The sequence below is a fragment of the Choloepus didactylus genome, chromosome 4 (assembly GCF_015220235.1).
Source record: "Choloepus didactylus isolate mChoDid1 chromosome 4, mChoDid1.pri, whole genome shotgun sequence".
NCBI lineage: Eukaryota > Metazoa > Chordata > Mammalia > Pilosa > Megalonychidae > Choloepus > Choloepus didactylus.
The window spans coordinates 89,741,697-89,766,599 of NC_051310.1; the positions used below are offsets into that span (position 1 = coordinate 89,741,697).

Sequence of the window (24,903 nt, forward strand, 5' to 3'; positions counted from 1 at the left end):
ATCAATAGGAAATTAAAGATAAACAAGGAAGAGGGAGGACTTCTTCATGTCAGGATAAAGAAAACAAGCTATTGATTACTGGGAATTAGGAAGACGTAGAATATACAAAGTTATCCAAACACAAAATTAAAGCTTGACTTTGTTTCAAATTAAAATAGAAAAATGAAAAAAAAATATGATATTTTCTACCTCTTCTTAACCCTTTATTATTCTGGATACATAAATTTACTGTATATAAAATAGCTTTCATACCTAGGGTTAAATCATAGAATTAAAAGACATAAAAATTCACCAAACTCCTGTTTTGCCTGGAAATACCTTCCCTGTTCCTAAGTTTTGCTACAGCCTTCTTTATGTATGTCCATCAGAAATGGGACTGCTGCCGATTAGTACAGATTTCCCAAGTAGCTGAATCAACAGCTTATCCTCATGACCTATTTGCTCTAAGGTTCAATCAGAGTAAAGGTGATAAACCACAAAAAGTTTAACTGTTTAGTTTTCTTTAGGAAACTAGTTTAGTAACTTAAAACATTCATCTGGGCATGGTCATGCTGGCTATATAAAATTATCTCTTACACATGTTACATCTTGAACTAAAACACTTATTTACATTATTCAGTTTTAAATATCAGCATGACTCTTACCACTTCTGTTCCAAGAGAATGTAACAATATTCATGGATAACTCCCTATACAAAGGCAGAGATAGGAAGAAATGGAACCTTCAGAAATCCCCTGTATAAAGCTGACATGGAATGGGGCAGATATCAGGAATCACAAGGATTATGGTGTAGATTCTCATCCTTTGTCTCAGTTTAGAGTATCACTTGAGTTCTTTAATTAATAAATTCAACAAATATTTTGACGCCAAGTTTAGTGCCTGGTAAGGTGATAAGCACTAGCATTATAGAGGTGGATATGTCACAGTCTCTGCCCATGAGAGCAAGCATAGTAATATTTAATAACTATGCTATTGAAAAGAGACTAATCCATCTATACACTGATATCCATCTCTGTGGTCTCTAATTTTGGGTAAGTCACTTACCTCAGCCTCAGTTTTCTCCCTTGTGAAATGGGGAGGTTTAATTCTATTAATAGTTTATTAAATTGTGTTCTTTCAGGATCTAGGGTTCCTCAAAGGTGATTCATGACCTACTACGAGATAGGAAGTAGAGGTAGAAAAGTAGATAAGGTTTTTGGTCTATCCTTCATTTCAACCTAATCATCCCTGCTTTTTGGTTTGCTTTTTGGGATTCTACATAATATGTAGCTCCTTTTATCTTTGACATTCTAAATCTAGGGTGGAACAGTGACCTATAAATAATGATTTTGACACTGGTGTTCTGTCCAGAAGGTGTTTTTGTGCATAATAAATGTATCTTGTCAGAACTGGAAGGACTCACTTATTTTACAGATAAGGAAACAGACCCAGAGGAGTGGGTCTATTTAAGATAGGTTAATGTTATAGTCATGGCTTTTGACTGGAGTCAGCAGTCTAAGAGGTTGATTCCTACATCCACATTTAAATTGGAACAATTCTGAATATGTTCAGCTTATCAGATACTTTCCTTTACTTTAGTATGTGCATTGAAGAGACAATTATATACCCTATTATGTCTCAAACTCACTCTATAAGCATTTACTCAATTTAATTAAATCAACACTTAATGACATTACTTCCATTTATTGTGGTATAGAGATCAGTGCATCCTATCTGCAAAACACAAGTATAAAATAGAACAAAATTGTCAAAAGCAACCATTTCAAGACTCTGAAAATTGATGAAATGTGGACAACAAATTGAGGGGCATTTATTTTTGAAAATGACTAGAACTTCAGGTAAGAACAGCAGAAGTCTATGATCTTCTTACTTAGGTCTCCTTCCTCCTACCTCCCAGCCCTGTTTAATCATCAAGAAATGCAGTGTTACCCATACAGGGCTGACTACAAAAAATAGTCAGAAATTTAAAGGGGAGATCCTAGAAATGAGAGAGCTGTAGAAGGGCTGAACTAAACTCTCCACACATTCCTGGATTATGGAAATATATGTATACCTGTGCAGGGGAAACACATGACAACAGTCAAAAGGAAAAAGCCAGGGAGACTTGAGAACTGGCCACAATTTTGAATGTGCTCCACAACCACATACAGATCAGCCAACAGAGAGTAGCTGAAGGTATTTGAACACAACCTCTGCCCAAACCATTGGTTAGCACAAAGCTAATCAGACACAGGAGTAAATCCTACAAAACCGGGCAATATAAATAAATAAGAATTTTTAAAAACTTTGCAGAGATATCAGCAGCCACACACTGAGAGGAAAGGAAGAAAGATGCTGTAGGCTAAGTACAGGAAAGTGGATAATAACAAAAACCCTTGGAAAAAGAAAACATAATCCAGAGTTGCTACAAAGTATGATCTATGATGTCCAGTTTTCAACCAAAAATTACAAGGCATGCAAAGAATCAAGAATGTATGATCCATGCTCTGAGTAGGCCAACATGTTGGATTTATCACATAATAATTTCACAAAAACTATTAAAATATGTTCAAAGAATTAACTTATGTTCAAAAGTTAATGAAAAATGTGATGACAATAACCCAATATGTAGATAATTTCAATAGAAAATTAGAAATTCAATAAAAAGAAGAAATTCTAGAGTTGAAAAGTACAAAAACCAAAATGAAAAATTCACTAGATAGGATCATCAGCAGATTTGGGACAGCAGTAGAATGAAACAGTGAACTTGAAGTTCAGTCCAAGGTTACTCAATTTAAAGAACAGTTAGGAAAAAATAAAGGAAAATTAACACCTCAGGCATCTTTAGGAAAGAATCAAGTATATCAACATACATGTAGTGGTAGATCCACAAATGGGGAAAAATATATATGAGGAAAAATATTTGAAGAAATAATGGAAGAAATGAAAGGTAATATAGAAGGAAAAGTTGAACAACAACAACAAAATGAGACACATTAAAAACAAATAGCCAAATGGCAGAAATAAATACAACAATATCAATAATGACACTAAATATGAATGGACAAAACACTTCATTCAAAAGGCAAAGGTTGTCAGACTGGAAAAATAGCAAGGTCCAATTATATGTTGTCTGTAAGAGACACACTGTGATTTTAATCACACAAACATGTTGATGGTTAAAGGATAGAAAAAAAGAGATACCGTGTGAACAGTGACTATAAGAGGCATGGAGTGGCTATATTGCTATAGGACAAAATAGAGTTTAAAATAAGAAATATTATTCTTATATAAGTTAAGAGGAACAATTAAAAATGCTAAAAGGGTTAATTCATCAGGAAGATATAGCAATTATGAATGCATGAGAATGTTTATGCCCCGAAGTACATCAAGCAAAAATTTACAGAATTAAAAGGAAAAATTTTTAAATTCTATGATAATAGATGCTTGTTTTAATAATTTCATATCAATGCTTGATAGAATAATCAGACAGAAAATCAGTAAGTATAGAGAATACCTTTCCTGATACGTATAGAACACTTCTCCCAACATTAGAATATACATTCTTTTTGAGTGTACATTGATTTTGGACTTCCAGCCTCCAAAGTTGTGAGGTGATAAATTCCTATTGTTTAAGCCAAACAGCCTGTATCTTTTTTATAACAGCTCTGGCAAACTGAGACAGGGTGGCATTTCCTGTCATTGGTCTTCATAACTTTCTACTTTTGAGGAGTTGCAAAGATAATAGTTATGTATGCTACATATACAGTGCTAAGCAGGTGCCAGGCACCATTTTAAGTGCTTCCTATGCAGTAATTAATTTTAATCTTCCCAACTACTCTATGTCCTAGAACAGTGTCTAGCACATAGAAGGTGATTAACAAATATTTGTTGAATGAATATGTATAACATCCCATTTCACATATGAGAGAATGGAAACGCAGAGATTAAGTAAATTGCCCAAGGGCACATAGTTAGCAAATCTGGGATTTGAACCAAAATGGTCTGACATCAGTCTACACTTTTTTGATTCTGATCTCAGGGATCTTATATTTTGAAGTATGTGCTGTGTTGGAGAAAAACAGAACAAAGGGTCAAACTGCTCTGCAATTTAGAATTAAAGAGAGGGTGTTCTAGTTTGCTAATGCTGCCTGAATGCAGAATACCAGAGATGGATTGGCTTTTATAAAAGGGGGTTTATTTGGTTACACAGTTACAGTCTTAAGGCCATAAAGTGTCCAAGTTAACACATCAGCAATTGGGTACCTTCACTGGAGGATGGCCAATGGTGTCTGGAAAACCTCTGTTAGCTGGGAAGACACGTGACCGGGGTCTGCTCCAAAGTTCTGGTTTCAAAATGACTTTCTCCCAGAATGTTCCTCTCTAGGCTTTAGCTCCTCAAAAATGTCACTCTTACTTGCTCTTGGGGCGTTGGTCCTCTCTTAGCTTCTCCAAAGCAAGAGTCTGCTTTCAAAGGCCATCTCCAAAATGTCTCTGAAAAGTGAAGCTCCTTTCTCAGCTCCTGGGTGTTCTTCAAAGTGTCCCTGTTAGCTGTAGCAAGCTCGCTCCTTCTGTCTGCTCTTATATAGTGCTCCAGTAATTTAATTCAGAACCACCTTGAATGGGCGGGCCAACACCTCTGCGGAAATTATCCAGAGTCATCCCCCACAGTTGGGTGGGGTGCATCTCCATGGAAACACTCAAAGAATTACAATCTAATTAACACTGATAGGTCTGCCCACACAAGATTACATCAAAGGTAATGGCATTTGGGGGGACATAATACATCCAAACTGGCACAGAGGGTTAAAACAAGAATAAGTCTTCATTTGGAGCTTGGAAAACAGGATGTTTCCAAGTCAAAGTAAGAGAACATATAAGGCAAATAAATAGAGGGTTGTTTGTTTATTTTTTAATTCTAGAAGGTTAACTCACTGAGCAAAATGGTATCCCTCTTCTGCAAGCCTTCACTCATCACTCCCCTCTGAGCAGTCCAATAATAATGATAATAATAGTACACTTTTATGGAGGATTCTAAGCACTTCACATTAATTACCTTGCTCAAGTTAGCTACTACTAGTACTCCCTCCCCTGTTTTATGATGACAAAACTGAAGGCCAGGCAAGCTAAATAACCATCTCAAAGTGAAACTATGTAGGTATGACTCCAGAATTTATATTTTTGACCCATTTATCCACCCACATGCTTGCCACATGTTTAATCCAAAAGAAAGGGAAGATGTGAGTTGCATAAGGTGAAACATACAGCGCTTGCATTTTCCCTGATAATGAGGACTTCTCCCAGGAAATGAGTTCTGAGCTAGGAATAGTCTAGTGAGTTCATAGCCTATTGAAGAGTTTCATCTTCTTTGAATTTGAGAAACCAGACAGGGCTTGAGTCAGCAGCATGCAAATAAAATAAAAACAGCTCAGACTTCTAAAATGTGCCTTGAAGCTAGTTATTGATTCAGAATCAATCCTCCTCCCATGAGTTAGGGAATGCACCTGAGGTTGTTGCTCTTGGACAGAGGGAATTCAGTGTCTATGAGGAAACAGAAGACACTTCTCGGGCCAGTTCTGGACTGGTATCTAAATCCTGCCAGGTCTGTGCTAAGTGCCAGCCACTATACTATGCCCTCCTGTGATGGTTGGGTTCATGTATCAACTTGGCCAGGTGACGGTATCCAGGTGTCTGGTCAAGCAAGCACTGGCCTAACCATTACTGAAAGTACATTTGTGGCTGGTTAATAAAGCAGAAGGCTGGTTTATTAAATCATCAGTCAATTGACTGCAGCTGTGACGGATAATATCAATGAAGGGCATATCTTCCACAATGAGAGAATTCAATCAGCTGAATTTAATCCAGTCAGTTGAAGACTTTTAAGGAAGTGAAGGAGAGGACCTTCACGTCTTCTTCAGCTAGCCAGTGAAGCATTTCCTGAGGAGTTCTTTGAACACCTTCATTGGAGTTGCCAGTTCGTTGCCTGAGGAGTTCATTGAACACTTCATTGGAGTTGCCAGTTTGCTGCCTGCCCTACGGAATTTGGACTCATGCATACCCACAGTTGCATGAGACACTTGTATAAAATCTTTTATTTATAAATATCTCTTATTGATTCTGTTTCCCTAGAGAACCCTAACTAATATACCACCTACACATTATGTCATTTATTCCTTGTAACAACACTCATAGGGGGGTGTTACTTCTCCCTAAGACTCAAGGAGGCAGAGTAGACCATCTGAAGTACATGGGGAGCTGGACTCATACCCTGGGTCCGTCTGTCTCTGGCCTGCCTGCCTTTAACCCCTCTACCATGGTGCCTGGTGTTTAGTGCCCAGGCAGTGTTTTGGAAATATGTCTCCATTCCTGAAGAGAGTCTTTACTATATAATCTGAAGCCCACTTTTAGAAAATGAGAAAGGCCAGCAAAGAAGTGAGTTTTATTTTAGATGTTATAATAATTACAAATAATATCACAATGTAGTAGATGCTATTGTACAGTGGACATATTACATCTCATTTAAACCTCATTATGGCCCCATTGCTTAGTAATACTCCATTTAAGTTGCAGTTTTTTGCAGGGGTTAGACCTGTGTTCTAGTTTGCTAATGCTGCCGGAATGCAAAACACCAGAAATGGATTGACTTTTATAAAAGGGGGTTTATTTGGTTTCACAGGTACGGTCTTAAGGCCATAAAGTGTCCAGGGTAACACATCAGCAATCGGGTACCTTCACTGGAGGATGATCAATGATGTCTGGAAAACCTCTGTTAGCTGGGAAGGCACATGGCTGGTGTCTGTTCCAGAGTTCTGGTTTCAAAATGGCTTTCTCCCAGGATGTTCCTCTCTAGGCTGCAGTTCCTCAAAAATGTCACTCTTAGTTGCTCTTGGGGTGTTTGTCCTCTCTTAGCTTCTCCGGAGCAAGAGTCTGCTTTCAATGGCCATCTTCAAATTGTGTCTCATCTGCAGCTCCTCTCTCAGCTCCTGGGCATTCTTCAGAGTGTCCCTCTTGGCTGTAGCAAGCTCGCTCCTTCTGTCTGAGCTTATATAGTGCTTCAGTAAACTCATCAAGGCCTATGCTGAATGGGCGGAGCCACACTTCCATGGAAATTATCCAGTGAAAGATCTTGCCCACAGTTGAGTGATGACATCTCCATGGAAACATCCAATCAAAAGTCTCCAACCCAATCAACACCAATACCTTTCTGCCCACAAAAAGACTGCATCAAAGATAATGGCATTTTGGGGGACATAATACATCCAAACCAGCACAACCTGGTTGAAATTCTGGCTCTGTCCTTATTAGCTCTGTGACCTTTGAAAAAGTACTTACCGTGGTTTGCCTCTGTTTATCTATAAAATAGTATAATAATAAGCCTCTCTCTAACACTTGTGATGAGTTATTGCATGTGAAATATATGATAAACATTTAGTGAAAAGATATCTATTATAATTTTCAAGTTGTAAGAACTGAGGTTAAACATCAGGGCATAGACCAAGTGGCAGGGAAAGAGTTGAATGCCTCAAGTCCTCTTTTCCCACCCAAGTTGACTTCCAGGGAAAAGGCTCCCATATATCAAATTATGTGCAGAATTCATCTACTTCATATTTGTTAACAAATCAAACAAACCCAAACTTCCAGTTTAGGATAGCTGTAATTGTCATTCCTCACTCTGACATAGATCAATTTACGTGTAATGAAAAGGGAAATGAGATGGTGGAAGGAGGGCTTTACTGTAAATGCTACAGTTTGGGAGTCTATTATTTATGGGATGGATAAGCTGTCACCATGGAGATGTAAGAGATGTACTCCAATTTCAGTTTGCAAATCCTACATTCTCTAGACTCCAGGAATCACCCAATTAATTTGAACGTGTAGTCATTTGAGCAGGAGCTGTACTATTTACCTAAAGCAGGCTCACTTGAGTAAGAAAGATCATTTAAATGATCTGGTTAGAATTTTTGCAACAAGGTCAAATATTGATCAAATATTCTCAATCACTTTAGTTGCATATAATCATGCCTATTTATTTAGGCACTGTTCTAGTTTGCTAATGTTGCTGGAATGCAAAACACCACAGATAGATTGGCTTTTATAAAAGGGGGTTCATTTGGTTACACAGTTATAGTCTTAAGGCCATAAAGTGTCCAAGATAACACATCAGCAATCGGGTACCTTCACTGGAGGATGGCCAATGGTGTCTGGAAAACCTCTGTTAGCAGAGAAGGCAGGTGGCTGGCATCTGCTCCAAAGTTCTGGTTTCAAAATGGCTTTCTCCCAGGACGTTCCTCTCTAGGCTGCAGTTCCTCAAAAATGTCACTCTTAGTTGCACTTGGGTATTTGTCCTCTCTTAGCTTCTCTGGAGCAAGAGTCTGCTTTCAACGGCCATCTTCAAACTCTCTCTCATCTGCAGCTGCTGTGCTTTCTTCAAAGTGTCCCTCTTGGCTGTAGCTCCTCTTCAAACTGTCACTCACAGCTGCACTGAGTTCCTTCTGTTTGTCAGCTCATTTATATGACTCCAGTGATTTAATTTAGACGCACCCTGAATGGGTCGGGTAACACCTCCATGGAAATTATCCAATCAGAGTCATCACCCATAGTTGAGTGGGGCGCATCTCCATGGAGACACTCAAAGAATTAAATCTAATCAATACTGATACATCTGCCCACACAAGATTATATCAAAGAAAATGGCGTTTTGGGGGACATAATACATTCAAACTAGCACAGGCACCCTCTGAGGGTCTGGACTACGAGACTCTATTTATTTCCGAAAATAATTATTGAGTGTCTTCAATGAATAACACACTGTGCCGTGAGCAGGGATTTTCCTGTGAACAAGACACAGACCCTTCCCTCATGGAACGTCTAAGCTGCAAAGAAGATAGAAAGTAAACACTAATTACATAAACAATTATTTAATTATTGATCACTTTGAAGGATAAAAGTGGAGTGAGGGATCACAGAGAGAAGGACAAGAGTGGATATGATGAAATCAATTAGGAGGCAATTGTAGAAGCTCAAGTGAGACCAACATTGGCATTTCATTTTACTTGTTTGAATGATGCTGTACACCTGGAGGCTATGTGGGAGCTTAGAGGGTATTTCAAATTATATTGTTATGTTAATGGATGCTTACATAGTATATAATTTATAAGTCAATATTGGTACTTTTATTAATATAATTAAAAGTTATATTAATCATGGGAAGAGTAAGAACCAGAGAGATTAAGAAATTTGCTCAGTGTTCTAGCAATTGACAAAACTGCATTTATTTAAAAATAATTCCTTACTTCATATTCTCATCAACTTCTGCTTCGATACCTTCTTCCCATGGTTTATCCTAATGCCTGAGGTTTCAGTATTGGTTGTTTAATGTACATAATTTTATATTCTGTGTTAGTTTGTGCTTATTTTGTCAGCCCTGAGATGAGAGAACCGTTTTTGTTATTGTCACAAAAGTTCTGGGACTGTCTAAGCATATATTACTGCCAACCCAAAGTTTTCATATGCTGTCAACTTCAGTCATTGCCTTTTGGGAGGAGGGCTCGTGGCTGGAGAGTGGGAGAGTAGCAAGGGTCTACAGATGCCTTCTAAGTGGGATTAAGCAGTCACACTTAAAGCCTTTTTACCCCAGGAAGAGGTAGAATATACAAACCCAGAAGGAATGGATTTCCAGGAGTTTTATAATTGATGAACCTCAGATTTATAGGCCAGAAGACCAGGAGAAATTGTTCATTCTGGCAATTACATACCCTTAGGAAACAAGTGAACTTTACATATGTTCCTGCTCAAGTCTCAACAATGGCCCCTATGAATAAATGAACAGTCCTTAGTCTAACTCTTAAGGCTAAGAAATGGTGAGGCTGGCTGGAGTCGCTCTGTAAATTTCAGGTTACTGTAAAATCTGCAGAAACACAGGAATGTATGAGGATGAATGTATGTGTGCAGCAGGCATGCAGAGTGATGCAGAAAGGCAGTGTCGAGTTGGACAGGTTGGAGTTTGAATCCTATTCCAGCCACTTTGTAGTTGTATGACTTCAGGTTATTTCTTTATAACTTCTCTAAGCCTCAGTTTTCTCATCTGCAAACTGGTTAAAAAAAGGCATCCATTTTTAAGGTTGATATAAGGGTCATAGGAGCATATATTAAGTTCATTATATATATATATATATATAATATATATCATATATATATAAATAGAGAGATGCTTAATAAATGTTGAGAAACTATTTTTTATGATGCATTTCCCCAATTACCCACAACTCATCATCGTTTGAATTTTGATTGTAGAGTCTTCCCAAAATCCTGGATAAACTGGCCCCAGCATTCACAATGGGCAGCTGCAGCTTCCTTGTGGAGAAATCTCGAGCCTCCACGGCCCGGGTGGTGGTGTGGAGAGAAATGGGGGTTTCCAGAAGCTACACCATGGAGAGCAGCTACTGTGGCTGCAACCAGGGCCCCTACCAGGTAAGTGAGCCTGCTGGTTGGTCCCCCACACTGTCTAGCAGTAATACGTCATGATGGGGGGCTATTGCAGACCCCTCATTCCTGCTTTTTCACTGAAAAGGAAAGAAGGCCCCAAGTAAAATCTGGTCCAACTCCCTTGTCATAAAGAACTGATTCATGATTGCCTTCATCTGCAGCAAAATCTGTATTGCTCCTGGAAGCAATGTGTGCATGCCTTCTCATTTGGTTTCTTAATCAGCTGCTCTCTTCCAGCCATCAGCAGTGAGCCTCCTTTTGACATGCACCCTCAGCTTTTATAGATCCTTTGCCTGGCTCTATTATATGCATGAGAATCTGTTGTTGCCTTTTGCAATGAGCCAAGGAGTCCCCTATGCATCATAAAGGGTGGAGGTAGGTCTATAGCTATTGTCAATGCATATTGTGTTCCTCTGTCTTCTGTGCTGATCCAAATCAGCAGCTCTCTGTGTGATCATACCCTCACCAGAGCACACCACAATGTCTGCATGACTTGGGTCTCCCCAGGATGAGTGGGTCTGGGACTCATGCTGTTGTTAGGGAAAGTGCTCTTGTACGAATCACATCCTTTCCACAGCTATATTAACTTCCTGAGCAGCGGGATAGCTGCTACAGCAGGCTGTTCTAATTGCTCTTCCCACTCCCCCCACTAGAGGAGCATAAATCAAGTACATTGTGACAGTGCCAGGGTAATAGACTCTTTTAAATTTGTAAGGCAAACTGACAGGCTACTCTTTGGTGACTTCCACGCAATCTCAAGAATACCTGGACCTCACCAGCATTAAAACTCATTGTGTTGGCTTTGATACTCTCCTGGAACAGCCAGGAAGCACTTGGCATCTGTACAAAATCCAGAGCTTGTAGGAATCTGTTCGCTCTCAGAAGGAGTACAGGAGTGACAGGCGATGAACATTATCAAACTCCCTGCCTGGCCAAAGAGTTTTTCGACACAGGGCTACTGAATCATCCATTTTGAACCACTAATTCTGTCAAATTGTCAGTCTAAACAGTTGCTTGAAAGAATTGTTTTATTACTGAATTAACCAGACTGTAGACTGAATCAACCCTGGTTTACCCCTATTAACATAGATGTAGAAGAAGAAGAGTGTGATCACCGAATGGTCATGGGATTGGGCACCAAAAATCCCCATTCTTCCACTTACAAGCCATGCTGCAAGTTACTTACCTCTATGAGACTACATAATTCATGTATCAAATGCAGATCATAATCAGAATTCCTCTCCTTTCTACCACTCAAGATGTTTGTAAAGACCAAAAGATTGTACTTGGAGGTTATATCATCAGGGATCTGTTCACTCTCTTGGCATTCAAAAGCTGTAAGTAAGAGAAATAAGCCTGGAATATTGTGATTCTAAGGCGTTATGGATATAGTCTTGTGCCTTCCTAGCTGTATGCCTCTCGGTGGGAAGGGGCCAGTAACCAATTTAAAAGATAACTCATGCAACCCTTCAAGACCTGTTGGATTGGTGACTTTCATACAGTGTTTCTCCAAGCACCAATTCAGGCTGATAGTTTCTAGTAACATAAGTATCAATGCCATTCATGATAAATCAACTGAAAACTTGAAGTCCTTTGGAGCTGTTGTTTGAAAACTAAATGACTCATAGATTTAGGCCCCCACCAACTCTTAATCTTCACGCAATGTACACAGCAGCTGTTGGAAATGATAGAGTGAAAAGGGGCTGGCCCCTGGCAACAACTTTCTCTTACTGGCCCAGCATTTGCTCTGTGAAATTTTCCACATGGCCTTTTGCGTGGAGCCTCTGGAGGTGAAGAAGAATGGAGAAAGAACTGGCTAGAGAAAGCCCTAACCATGCCAGACTTGGTTTTGCTTTAACAATGCTATCCTCTATATGAAGCACCTCTCAGAATGGATTGTTTTTCCCATCCCTTTGTTTTTCTGTCCTTCCAAACATTGTTGGGTAACTGAGCAAAATTGCAGACAGTGAACAAGGGGATTATGAGTAATTTTACATATGGGAGGGCCCATCTCAGGGGAAAGAAGTCAGTCCAGCGTTGGGTGTTTTGGTAATTTTGTTTGAGGTATATAATGGAGTCTATGAGCTATAGAGCAGTATAGAAATTTCCATCTTGAACATATTGCAAATGATTTTTGTACATTGGGAAGCCAAGTCCCAGTTGGATCTTGAGGTTATTATTCTAAGGTCATCTTTCCATTTTTTGTTTAACATTACCATTTATCCAAAAGATGGAGGATAGTTAAATATACCCGCGAGGGGCATTCCTTCCTTCCTTCATAAGAATATAAATATTTTTGCAGTTTCTCTGGTTAACACAGCTTTAAAGTAGTTCCAATCATTTCTCCCCCAGCACACTAAGTACCTGATTTGTTAGTATTGAAATGAAATATCCTTTCTTACAGTGACATTTATGTTGGAACTGCATTAAAGAACATAAGCTATTACCATCAAATAATTATTATTAATATGATATTTTTGCTCATATATATTAATGTGATGTTTTCCAGCCTATAGCTGGCTAATTTAAAAAATTCTCCTGCTTTTTTTTCTTTGGGATAGAGTCTCTACTGCTAGGTCATACACTTAGACCCATAATTTGTATTTAATGTGGAAGTCCCACCCACTGAAAGATTTACTTTATCTATTACTGACTGGCCCAAAGCTATTGAGGCTATAGAGTGGAAAAGCCAAACCTGAATGATAAATCCTTTTAGGGATCATTTTTAAGAGGAATTCACTCTATGGACAGTTGTGTGTTTCACACTGAGTTATTTGTGACTTGGGGTCATATATATTATGTGTTTGCACATATGAAAGCATACGACTGGGCCCCATGGGCTGCTGTGGTTTCGGAAGATAATATAAGTGCTCCCACCAAGCAGGTCACTGACATGCTTCTTGGCAACACTGCTGACTTGTGAGGTGGCCAAGGGGGTCTTAGTCAAAGGAAGGACAAAAGATGGGTGACTAAACTGAGATTTGAAGAAGTGGTTCAAATGGTATTTAAATTTCCTACCTGGGAACAGCCTCCCTTGTATTGTAGACCCTGTCTGCAGTGCATCCTCTCCAAGCCAACAGAAGGCTCTGTCTGTAAGTCATATCTATTCAAGTCACAACACTGTCCATAATCCCTTAAAGTGTCTTTATGTCTAGATAAAACCCATGATAAAATCTTATCATGACATGTAAGGCCTTTCCAATTGTCTGATTCATCTTTTTTTTTTAAATACTCAGTACATACCATAGTATAGAATAGGCATTAAAAATGTTTGATGAGTGAAGAAATAAATGGATAAATGAATGAATGGTGATTTCCAGGCAGGATCGGATGATTATCCTTTCTGTCCATGGACAACTTGATAAAGGGAAGAAACCACCATGACCTAAATGTGATTAGGAGCCTTTCTAAAATGGAGATGGTAAGAAGATACGAGTTGTTAACCGTGGGAGGAAATGGAGTAAGTGGGAAATGCATATGAATGCAGTGCTGAGACCTCTCAGCCTTGTCACTGTTTACATGATTTGAGAGCAGCTCATGGATTCTTTCCCAGAGTAAGGAGTACTAGTCCAGCTGTGGAATCTCACATAGTCACATTCTAATAACAGATGATGATGGAACAGAAAGACTTCCATCAGCACAGGTGGAAGACACTGTAGTTCACCCTCTAGATCCCTCCTTAGAACCCAGGCAAGCAGTTCCAGGCTGATCACAGCTGTGGTCAGCACCAGGAAATGCCTTCAGCTGAAGGAAGTTGTCTTGTCCAGAGTTAGAAGGGGGACAGCCTGCATCCGTGGCTGGTCCTTGAGGGAATACAAAAGCCCGGTTCCTTGCCTCCGTTGGGATAACTCTGAAGGGCCGTCCTAGCTCCAGAACTCCCCATAGGATCAGCTGGGGCCTCTGTTGAAATTGCATCACAGTTCAACATCCCTCTCCTCCCAGTTCTGTTTTCCTTACCATTCCCAGGTGTTCTGGAAAGCACTTGCCAAATATCCTTCTGCATGCAAATCCCAAAGTCTCAGAGGCTGTTTCCTGGGGGAAATCAACTTCCAACAGTATTTCAAAAAGGCTTAGATTAGAAAATATAAATGTTGGAACTAAGCACTTAAACTATTGAAGATGAGTTGATAGGGATGAATTTCATATAAGAAATTAAATAATCTGAACTCAGCTTGCAGGGCTTCTGGTGTCCCTTGTCCAGACCCTGCTTGCCTTAGCTCTTTAGGGACTGAGGCCTCCAGATAGATCTAGAGACTTTGCAGTTCAGTGCTGGGGCGCTTGCCCTGGAGGTCTAGTGCTGCTGTGGTCCAGAAAGGAGATTGGGTCAGGCAAGAAAGTCCAGAATAGGACCAAGGACCAAGAAGAGGTTTTTATTCCTGTCTTCATATTGCCATGTTGTAACACCCCTTCAAGTTATAATAGCTACTGGTTTCTCTCTACCTCATAGCCAGACAGTTGAGAAGTTCTAGATTTTCTTGGAACTTTTTGAATCACAAGTTTCAGAGTAATGTCACATATTATGAATGCTAATCACAACTGCTTGAGTATTATGAAACACAATAGCCTTAAGATAGTGATAATGATAGGATTCTCCAGGGAAACACATACAACAGGGGATATATATAAATAATGTAAATAGTATGAGATTTATTATAGGAATTGGCTCACACAGCTGTGGGAATGGGCAATTCCAAATTCTGTAGGGCAGGCTGCAAGCTAGGAACACTGATGAAGGTTTTTGATGAATTCTAGGAGAAGCTGGTTGACTGAAGTAGAGATGTAAATTTCCTTCTTCCTGATGAAATCATCTGTTCTCCCTTTAAGGCCTTCAACTGATTGGATGAGACCTCTCTCATTGCTGAAGGCTATCTCCTTAGGTGATTGTAGAGATAATCAGCCATAAATACAGATGACTTATTGATAATTTAAATCCATGAAATAGCCTCACAGTAACAATCAGGCCAGTATTTGCTTGACCAAACGACTGAGCACCATAATCTAGCTAAGTAGACATATGAACTTAAGCACCACAATCCAGTCCCTTGCCCAGTTGGCATCTACGCTCATCTCCTTAAGCTATACTTAATCCCTAAATAAGAACAGTAACAGTCATATTTTTGCCTAATAATATTCAACTGTCCTGCATACAATCAGAAACATACTAACTCTTTCCCCAGAAAAGGGTGCAAGTCTTTTGTAATGTTCCTCTTAAACTCATTTCCTAGCTGCCAAAACAAATACCATGCAATAGGGTGGCTTGAATAATGGGAATTTATAGACTCCTGGGATTTTGAGGCTAAGAAAAGTCCAAAATCAAGGTATCAGCAAGCCAATGTTTTCTCCCAGAAGACGATGGCATTCTGGGCTGGCTGCTGGTGATCCTTGGTCCTTGGCTTTTCTGTCACATGGACATGCACATGGTGGCCTCTCCTGGCTTCTCCATTCTCTTCCAGGTTCCATTAACATTCAGCTTTTGGCTGTCCCCTCTGGGTTTTTTTCTGACTTTCACTCTGCTTATAAAGGACTCCAGTAATTTGGATTAAGCCCAACCTGATTCCTTTGGGCCACACCTTAACTGAAGTAACATCTTGAAGAGATCATATTCTCAATGGGTCTGTACTCATAGGAATGGACTAAGTTTAAGAACATGTTTTCCTGGGATACGTAGCTCCAAGCCATCACAGATAACAAACATGTTTATGGTACTTACATATTTGCAAAGCCTTTAATTTATTAATATATTAAATTATTGCATCTTTGCTACTGCACTGCAAAGTAGGTTTTATTGTTATTATGATACCTAACTTACACAGAGAGGTTAAGGAATTTCTCAAGGTCAGACCCTAGTAAGTTTTAGAGCCAGAATTTGAACCCAAGCAGTATAGAATCTTTGCTTTTACCACCCTGGTTTCTGCCTAATAGAATGTGGTTGATGAAATGAAACCTGGGCTTTGTGAACAAGAGACCAAGCCTCTGCTTTTTGCTGTCACTATCTGTATCCACAGCAACAGGTGAGTCATTCAACTTCTCCAGATTTCAGTTTTCTTATTTGTAAAAGGATGAGATGATTATAGCTAAGAGATAGACATGGTTTCTGCTATATTATGCCTGACTAAGGCTGTATGTGCTGTATACCCATGGGGCTAATAGATCACCTAGACCAGGTGACCCTGCAGGATGGTGAAGCCTCTCAAAGTCTGGGGATGCACATTTTTCTAGGGAGGAAGTCTTCTGCTTTTAGTACCCAAGAGCTAGTTGTCAGGTGATTTGGGCTGCTCTATCTGTCCCCCTCCTCCAATACTACCTTGGCCCGTCTTCTTATTTCACCTTTCCAGGGTAAACAGATCGTCAGGAAAAGGATTTAAATACCTCCAAAGATTGCTGAACGTAAAAGATTACTCTGATAATGTGAGCACAACTCAAGAATATATTTGGAACACTGTTATCTCAGAAATCACTTCCTTGTTCTGTAGACAGGATTGTATTGGAATATAACTCTTTGTGAGTTTTAAATTAGGAGTAAGGAAGTATCTTACTTTCGCTCATGTATCTGAGTAATAGTGTTTGTCAAACATCAGTGTGCGTAAGAATCACCGGGGAGTTTATATAATATAGATTTCTGGACCCCAGGTCCAGAGATTTACTTGATCTGGGATATGGCTCAGGAATTGCTGCTTTTTTCTCAAGCACCCCTGGAGATTCAGGTCTGGCGGCCCAGACACCACTCACTGCGAGTCTCTGAGGCAGGGTACCCAGGCATAAATGGCAGGATGATTTTAGAACTAGTTTTTGTTTTTGTTCTCTTCTTCCAGATCCCACTTGGGCCTAGAGAACTTATCATGGCTTTAGTCATAATGTCGCAAATTCTCTGCCTCCCCCATGCTTTTTTATTAAACTTCATCACTGCTTTTGTATAATTGACTGAGTTCTCCCACAAGAGCTGTATTTTAAAACTGTCTAATAATCCAGTGAGAATTTAAAGATGTTTTTGTTTGTTCATTTCTCCTAGTTTCAGGGGCACCCCTAGGTCAGAATGTACTAAATTGGTGTCTTTGGACAGTTTTCTTATGTAGGCTTTAAAGAGTCTAGAACTGATTAATTGGTTATTCACGCATTTTTCTAGAGTAAGTACCCATTGCTTTTGAGTTATCCTTAGAAGGGTAGGTGACCCCCAAAAGATTAAGAGCTCATGCCTTAGTTTATTGCAGATAAGATCTGCAGAGGATTCCTCACAACTTACTAGTTTCAGTTCTTAAATCAGCCCTAGAAAGGCTTGGTTTGACTTTGTGGAAATCAAATGGAGTCTGTAAATCGCTGACTATTTCTGCCTACTTATCAATTAGCACAAGAGCAGTGATGCATCTCATTAAATGTGTATTGGATTAAATCTAAATCTTCCACAATGACACAGGACACTAATCTCTTCAGGATTCTCCTCACAGGTGGTTGTTCTGAGTGTGGGTCAGTAGCATGGGTATCACCTGGGATTTGTTAGAAATGCAGAATCACAGGCCCTGCATACTGAATCTGAGTCAGCATTTTAACAAGAACTGCGGGTGATTTATGTTCACAGTAAAGTTTAAGCAGCACTGATTTAGGGCACCCATGGGCATCAGGGCACCAAGGGAGGTTAGCAGAGATTAAGGGTCAAGAAAGGGAAGTCATTCGGGGGCTCTAATTTTTCTGTTAGGGCAAGAACAGCATTCTCAGAATTTCTGTGAACTACAATGAGATGATGTATATGAATGTGATTTCAAAGTTGAAAGTGATCCCTGATAAGAGGCATTTTGTTGATTTGTGCCAGCCTTTCAAGGCCAGATCAGTTTTTCTTCATTCCCATATTCTCTAACAGCTTTCCCCTCCCTTGGGCTTAGAAAAGAAAAGGATAATCTTTCAAAAGCTTGTTTTTCAGTTGGAATGCCACTTTGTTCCTTTGTAGATATAAATAGAAAATACTGATGCTAATATATTATTTTTGTATGAACCACTATTTGAACCATTTATGCCAGTACTCTCTCCTTTCTTAATAACTGTGATTCAACAAGTGTTGCTTTGCTGTTCTGTTTTTTCTTTTTTCTTTTTTTAACTTCTTTGTATATGATAGCAATGTACATTATGAGCAGTTTATTAACTCACTAGAAACTTAATGATATACTAAAATATTGTCCTCATTCTGTAGCCCTCAATTCCATAATGTCTGTCAGCATTGTGAGAGAATATTAAAAAGAATTAAATAAAAATCAAGAGGCAGAGAAGCTAATAAGGTTGGCAGCAGGAGCTTTTTCCTCGGATTACTAAAGCCCTGGGAGCTTTGAATTTTAAATGCCTATTGTAGAAAATGGTTCATTGTATCAAAAATAAGGAGATAATTTGGTCCTTGGGTTAATCCAATGAACCTCAAATGACCTCTGATCCTTTCAAAATTATTTGGCTTCAGTGACCAAGAAGAAGAAAAGATGATTTATTTCTGCAAATCTTACTCTTCTCATGGGATCAGTGTAAAGGCAATAGGCCAGAAATCTACAAGGAGACACCCTCAAGCAACAGACATAAAACCAAAGAGAGTACTGATTTAGCCCAGGGTTTTATTTAGTGTGTAGCATAGGGGAAAAGGACTGGCCCACCTTGGGATGCTTTTCTTTGGTCCTTGGTGCATGATTGAGTTCCTTAGAATAGCATCTCCATCCAGATGGGCTGAGCAAAGCAGACTCCAGGTTATGAAGAGTTATCCATGGGGCATTCTCTCACAAACCGTCAAGCTGGGAACTTATCTTTGAAGTGGAGGGGACCCCAACTATAATGAACTATAATACCCTCCTTGATTATGAGGGACAGGTTTTCATTCAAATTCTCCAGCCAATTCTTCAACATTCTCTACCGTTTCTTCACTCCAATAGAGCAACCTCAAAATTTTCTATTATTTTAAAATGTAAGTAGTTGTTCTATTTTTATGTTTGTGTTCCCTGAAAATAAATGAGAAGAGGGCATTTTAGAGGACTTTGAACTCTCTTGTTAGAAGATAGGGCATTAGATGTTTCTATATGTATTTATAATTGTTTGATCAATTAGTCAACATATAGAGGTAGCTACTTTGTTTTAATCTGAAGTTTGTGGCCAGGGTATATAAAACTAAAAGCACTTAGCCAGTGCCAAATGATGTGGTCATTTCATCTTCATTCTTCATTCATTCTTTCTTTCATTCATCATTCAAGAAACCTTTCCTGAAATTCAGACAGTATGTTAGGTGCCAAGAACATGATGTAGAGTAGAATTGACAACTTCCTGCTCTTCTGGAGTTTATTGTCCAGCCAGAGAGGGAGATAAGTAAGCAGTAACAGCAAAGAGTAATATGAAAAGAATTGGGTGCTACAGGAGAACACAGAAAAAGTAAATGATGACTCAGGCCTTTGATAAATGGTGATTGAGTTGAATATGAATCATCCACAGATTTGTTGTCAAATTGGGAAAGATAATTTGTCTCGGTAAAGTAGAGAATAGTTGTCTGAAAGTAGGGCAGGGTCAGGAAGTTCTTGGTTTTTCTTTCATCCTAGTTTCATTTTACTGTTTCATTATTTTTATCCCATGGACTTTCACACTGGGGGTTTTCATCTGAATATGTTGGCAAACACAAGTACATAATCATACTACTATTCCAGCTTTGCTTTTAAGACCACACCAAAATGTTTTGCAGGCTTTGGTTCTCTGTAGAGCTCAGATAACTGTGCCTCCCTGAAGACAAACATGGGATCAGAGAGATCAAAAGTGTCCCAAAGTCCTTAGACTGACAAAAAGTAGTGAAATTTAAATAAGGGCATTCTTAGTTATTTAGTTCCAAATGAGGTTCTGGCTAACAACCCCAAGTATTTCTGAAAACAACAAAAATAAAATTATAGTGGATTACAATTTACATGACACTTTCATAAATGTTATATGAGCCACAAAACCACCAAGGACCAAGAATTAGAGAACATGGAAGGAGAGAAAAGGAAAGTCAGCAGGGGCAAGATGGAAAGTGGGGCAAGATGGAAAGTAAGGCAAAGTGCTGCATTGTTTCATTTGTCCCAGCAGTCAGGTAGGGCCACCCAGCTATGTTGGAGGCTTTTCGATAGGCTGTTTGCAGGAACCGTTGTCTGGAAAAGTGGTTGAAAAGGGAGGAGAAATCATTTATTTGCCTGCTGTGCCCCCATGCCCCACCTCACTTCCCGTCCATCAAAATTTGGCCCCAGAGGGTTAGAAGCCTCACTTGTCCAGGCTGCACCATCTGGCCCCTTCTGCATCCACTCATCCCGGTCCGTAAATGGTGGGAGAAGCCAGGAATTCAGGATGTGAGGCTAGTTGGCCTTGCTATATGTTAACAGTGAATGAGGAAATCCTCCCAGGAGTAAGGCTAGTCAGCCCTGGAGGGTAGAGCTGTGAAGACCCCTGAAGATTGGTGGTCCCTGAAGCAAAACAAATCACTGGGGGTCCGGGAGCTGATGGCACCGAGGAGATTGGAGGAGACCCATGAGATAGGTTCCACACAATTCCCAAGATCATCTTTTTTTATTTTTAATTATAAAAGTTATAGAACAAATTGGAAATATTTAACAATGTTTGTGACCTTTGACCCTGAGCTCTATGTCTAGAAATTTAATTCCAGAAGTGCACAAGGATACACGTACAAGGATGCCACTTTTTGTTAATGTTGAAAAGTATAAAAAACCTTATGGTCCATCAGTAGAGGATTAGTGAAATAATTGTTTGAACAACGAATGACTCAGAAAGAAGGAAGAAGATAATTAACATTCAAAGTGACTTTAGCACTTTCATACATTAGCTCCATCGTTTATCAGCTCTGTAACTTTGGGCATGCTGTTTATTCTGTTTAGGCTTTAACGTTGTCACCAAAAACATAGAGATAATGAGTGTACCTATGTCAGACTGTGTAAGTATGTAAGACACTTAGCATAGTGTCGACACAAAATCTTAGCTAATCCTCATCTTCACCATCATCATCACTATTCTCTGCTTAGATTGTTATGCTCAGCCTACTGACGTAAAAACTGAGGTGAAGAAAATTTAAGTGGCACCAAATGCTTGACGTCTGCTCAGTGGTGGGATTGGAATTTGCACTGTGTTCTAATTAGAATTAGAACACACTAAATCCTTTGTTTGTCAATTATACCATGTTGCTTTGTGTTGATGAAATCTTCAGATAGCACAAAGCTGGGACAAGCAGCTATTGTATTATATGGCAGAATTAGTGTCTAAAAAAAGATGCTAGCAAACTGGATTCCTGCACAAAATCTCAAAAGAGGAATTTAGTATAGATAATTGAGAAGTCCTGAATTTGGTTAAAACACAAAGCACTCAAATACAAAAAGGTTTATTAAAAATATATTTAGGGATTTTATTACTGGCAATGTAATATGAATCAAATGTGAATTATGAATGTTAAAAATATGAATGTGAGCGTCGATTCCATTGAAATTACCATAATGCCTAGAATGAGAAAGATGGTATTTCTGCTATCTCTAATTCAGTCTAATCATGCTGGGAAGTGTGTTCCATTCAATAGGACTCGAGGTTAGGGTACTTAAGGGAGAACTGTAGTAGAAGTAAGCGCTGGTCAGATTAACAGGACCTCATGAACTATGCTGCGGAGGAAGTTTATTTAAAAAATAATAGGTATCTGTCAGGATGGTTTAAGGAGGGAAGCAGTGGGATCATATATGTCTTTTAATAGCGGTTTGATGGATCAACCAGGGGACCGGAAGAACAGTCAGAGGCTGTTGTAATAATTCACGTTTGGAGGGATAGCAGAGACTCTGGGAGCAAACGAGACAGATTTAAGAGATGGTCAAGAGGTGGAACTGACCAGGCCCTAATAATGGGCTGGATGAGGCAGGTGAAGGATGAAGAAGTGGGAGAAGTGTAGAATTGCCCCTCAGGTCTCTGGACTGGATTAGTGATAGAGCATCTAAGAAGGGAAATGTGTTATGGGCACATGTAAGAGAGAAAGGATGACCATAAGCATCAGGAGGTGAAGCATAGGCAGGGAAGCCATCAACTTCTCTAGATATGAGAGAAGTAACTAAAGAAGCAGAGTTTGGCTTGATAGGTAAACTTCATGACCATTTCCCTCTGTGAAATTCTTAATTCTGTGATCAGCTACTAATGGAAGAGAAACTGAAATTGCTAAGTTAACCTCTTGAGGAACTTTCTAACATACACTCATTACTGCTTCAACACAACTGACCTTATCCTTGTCTCTCAGCCTCATTTAAATTCTAATGCTTGCTTTTCTATTCACCTCAAAATTCTTATTATAGGTTTCCTTGTAACTACTAACTTCCTAATGCAAATCTATATTTTTGGTATTATTTTGAATAAAGAAAGGGCTCTGAGTCAAACTTGGCTATACGCGTATATTTTTTCTAAGCATATTATAGAAAAGTTCAGGGAAAAAAAAGCAATATGGCCCATACATGTATGAACCTATTTTTTTAAAAATTCAGTTTTATTGAGATATATTCACATACCGCACAATAGTCCGTGGTGCATAATCAACTGTTCACAGCATCACCACACAGTTGTGCATTCACCACCCCAATCCATCCCTGAACATTTTCCTCACACCAGAAAGAAACAGAGCAAGAATAAAAAATAAAAGTATAAAAGAACACCCAAATCATCCCCCTCATCCCAACCTATTTTTAATTTAGTTTTTGTCCCCATTTTTCCATTCATCCATCCACACACTGGACAAAGGGAGTGTGATCCACGAGGCTTTCACAATCACACTGTCACCCCTTGTAATCTACATTGTTATACAGTCGTCTTCAAGAGTCAAGGCTACTGGGTTGGAGTTTGATAGTTCCAAGTATTTACTTCTAGCCATTCCAGTACACCAAAACCTAAAAAGTGTTATCTACGTAGTGGGTAAGAATGTCCACCACAGTGATCTCTGAACTCCATTTGAAATCTCTCAGCTACTGAAGCTTTATTTCATGTATGAACCTATTTTAATCAGTGTTCCTGTTGGTTTGGTGTTTCTTTCTAGATTTTGATCAGATACACATCTTTTTACAGACTTGTAAACAATCTGTGTGTATATGTATATATACACACAACATATATTATGTATATATGTAATATATATTGTGTATATATATGATATATATGATATATGTCATATATATATTTGTGGATTCTTTGCTTATTTTTAATACTTTTTCTAGGTATTTTTTGTTTATTTATTTGAATTTTAAGTCAAAGAAACACAGGTTTCTTCATATTTCCTCAGAGATCCACAGTTTAGTTACTACATCCCACTACACCACCTACCTGGGATCATTTTATCCTTCAAAAATCTTCCATCTTTCCTGGTACTATTTTTTTTAACACTTTTTTATTCTGAAATATAACATATATGCAGAAAAGCGATAAATTGCAAAGTACAAGTAGTTGTAGAAGAAATTTCAAAGTATGGTATAGGTTGTAGTTCCACAATTTCAGGTGTTTCCTTCTAGCTGTTCTATCACATTAGAGACCAGAAATAAGTATCTGTATAATGATTCAGTAGTCGTAATCAATTGCTAAATCCTATTTTCTCTGTTACAACTCCTCCCTCTCATTTGATCATTCTCTCAAACTTCAGGGATATTTGGGCAATGACCATTCTAACTTCATGTTGAAAAGGGGTATCGACTTTATGGGGTAGAGAGATGCAGCCGGTTGATGTTCTTGTAGAGACTGATACCTCTGGGTCTCAGGGCTTATCTGGCATGGGAGCAATCTGGAGGTTTTAAGTTTCTGAAAAATAAACTTAGTGAGTGAAACTTTTATAAAGTATCAGATAGAGCCCTGGGTTTTCTTTAGGGTTTTCAGGAATACTGTTGGTTGGGTCTTGGCATACTGTGGCAATTTGCAATATCTAGCTGAAGCTTGCATAAGGGTAACCTCCTATCCGCTGAAATGATATTTTGTTACATTTCTTTTCCCCCTTTTGGTCAAGAAGACACTGTCAGTCCCACGTTTCCAGGGCCAGGCCCATCCTTGGAATATATGTCCCACATTGCCAGCTAGACTTACGCCCCTGTGAGTCATGTCCCATGTAGGGGAGAGGGTAATGAGTTTATTTGCCGAGTTGGGCTTAAAGAGAGAGGCCACATATGAGCAACAAAAGAGGTTCTCTGGAAGTGATTCTTAAGCATAATTATAGGTAGGCTTAACTTCCCCTTAAAGAAACAGTTTCTTAAGAGCAGGCCTCAAAATTGAGGGCTTGGCTCATTAAATTGGGAGCCCCTAATTCTTGAGAGAGTATCAGGAATTTCCCAGGTGGGGATCTTTTTTTCAGCTTCTTTAAAAGTTGCTGTATGGAGTAATGCTGACTCAGAGCTGCAGAATTCTAACTCTGAGACTTAGGTGTCACAAAGATACCCAAAGTTCCAGGTAAAT

General features: G+C 39.1%; 1 protein-coding gene across 1 annotated transcript in view; it reads left to right on the forward strand.

The window, feature by feature from the left end:
• The window catches only part of AGBL1 (ATP/GTP binding protein like 1), a 1,004,372-nt gene that overhangs the window by 623,594 nt on the left and 355,875 nt on the right, over nucleotides 1-24,903 (forward strand). Inside the window, exon 22 of the mRNA XM_037832989.1 lies at nucleotides 10,273-10,449. Within this exon, the coding sequence (XP_037688917.1) occupies nucleotides 10,273-10,449 (177 nt within the window). The remainder of the gene's footprint in view (nucleotides 1-10,272; nucleotides 10,450-24,903) is intronic.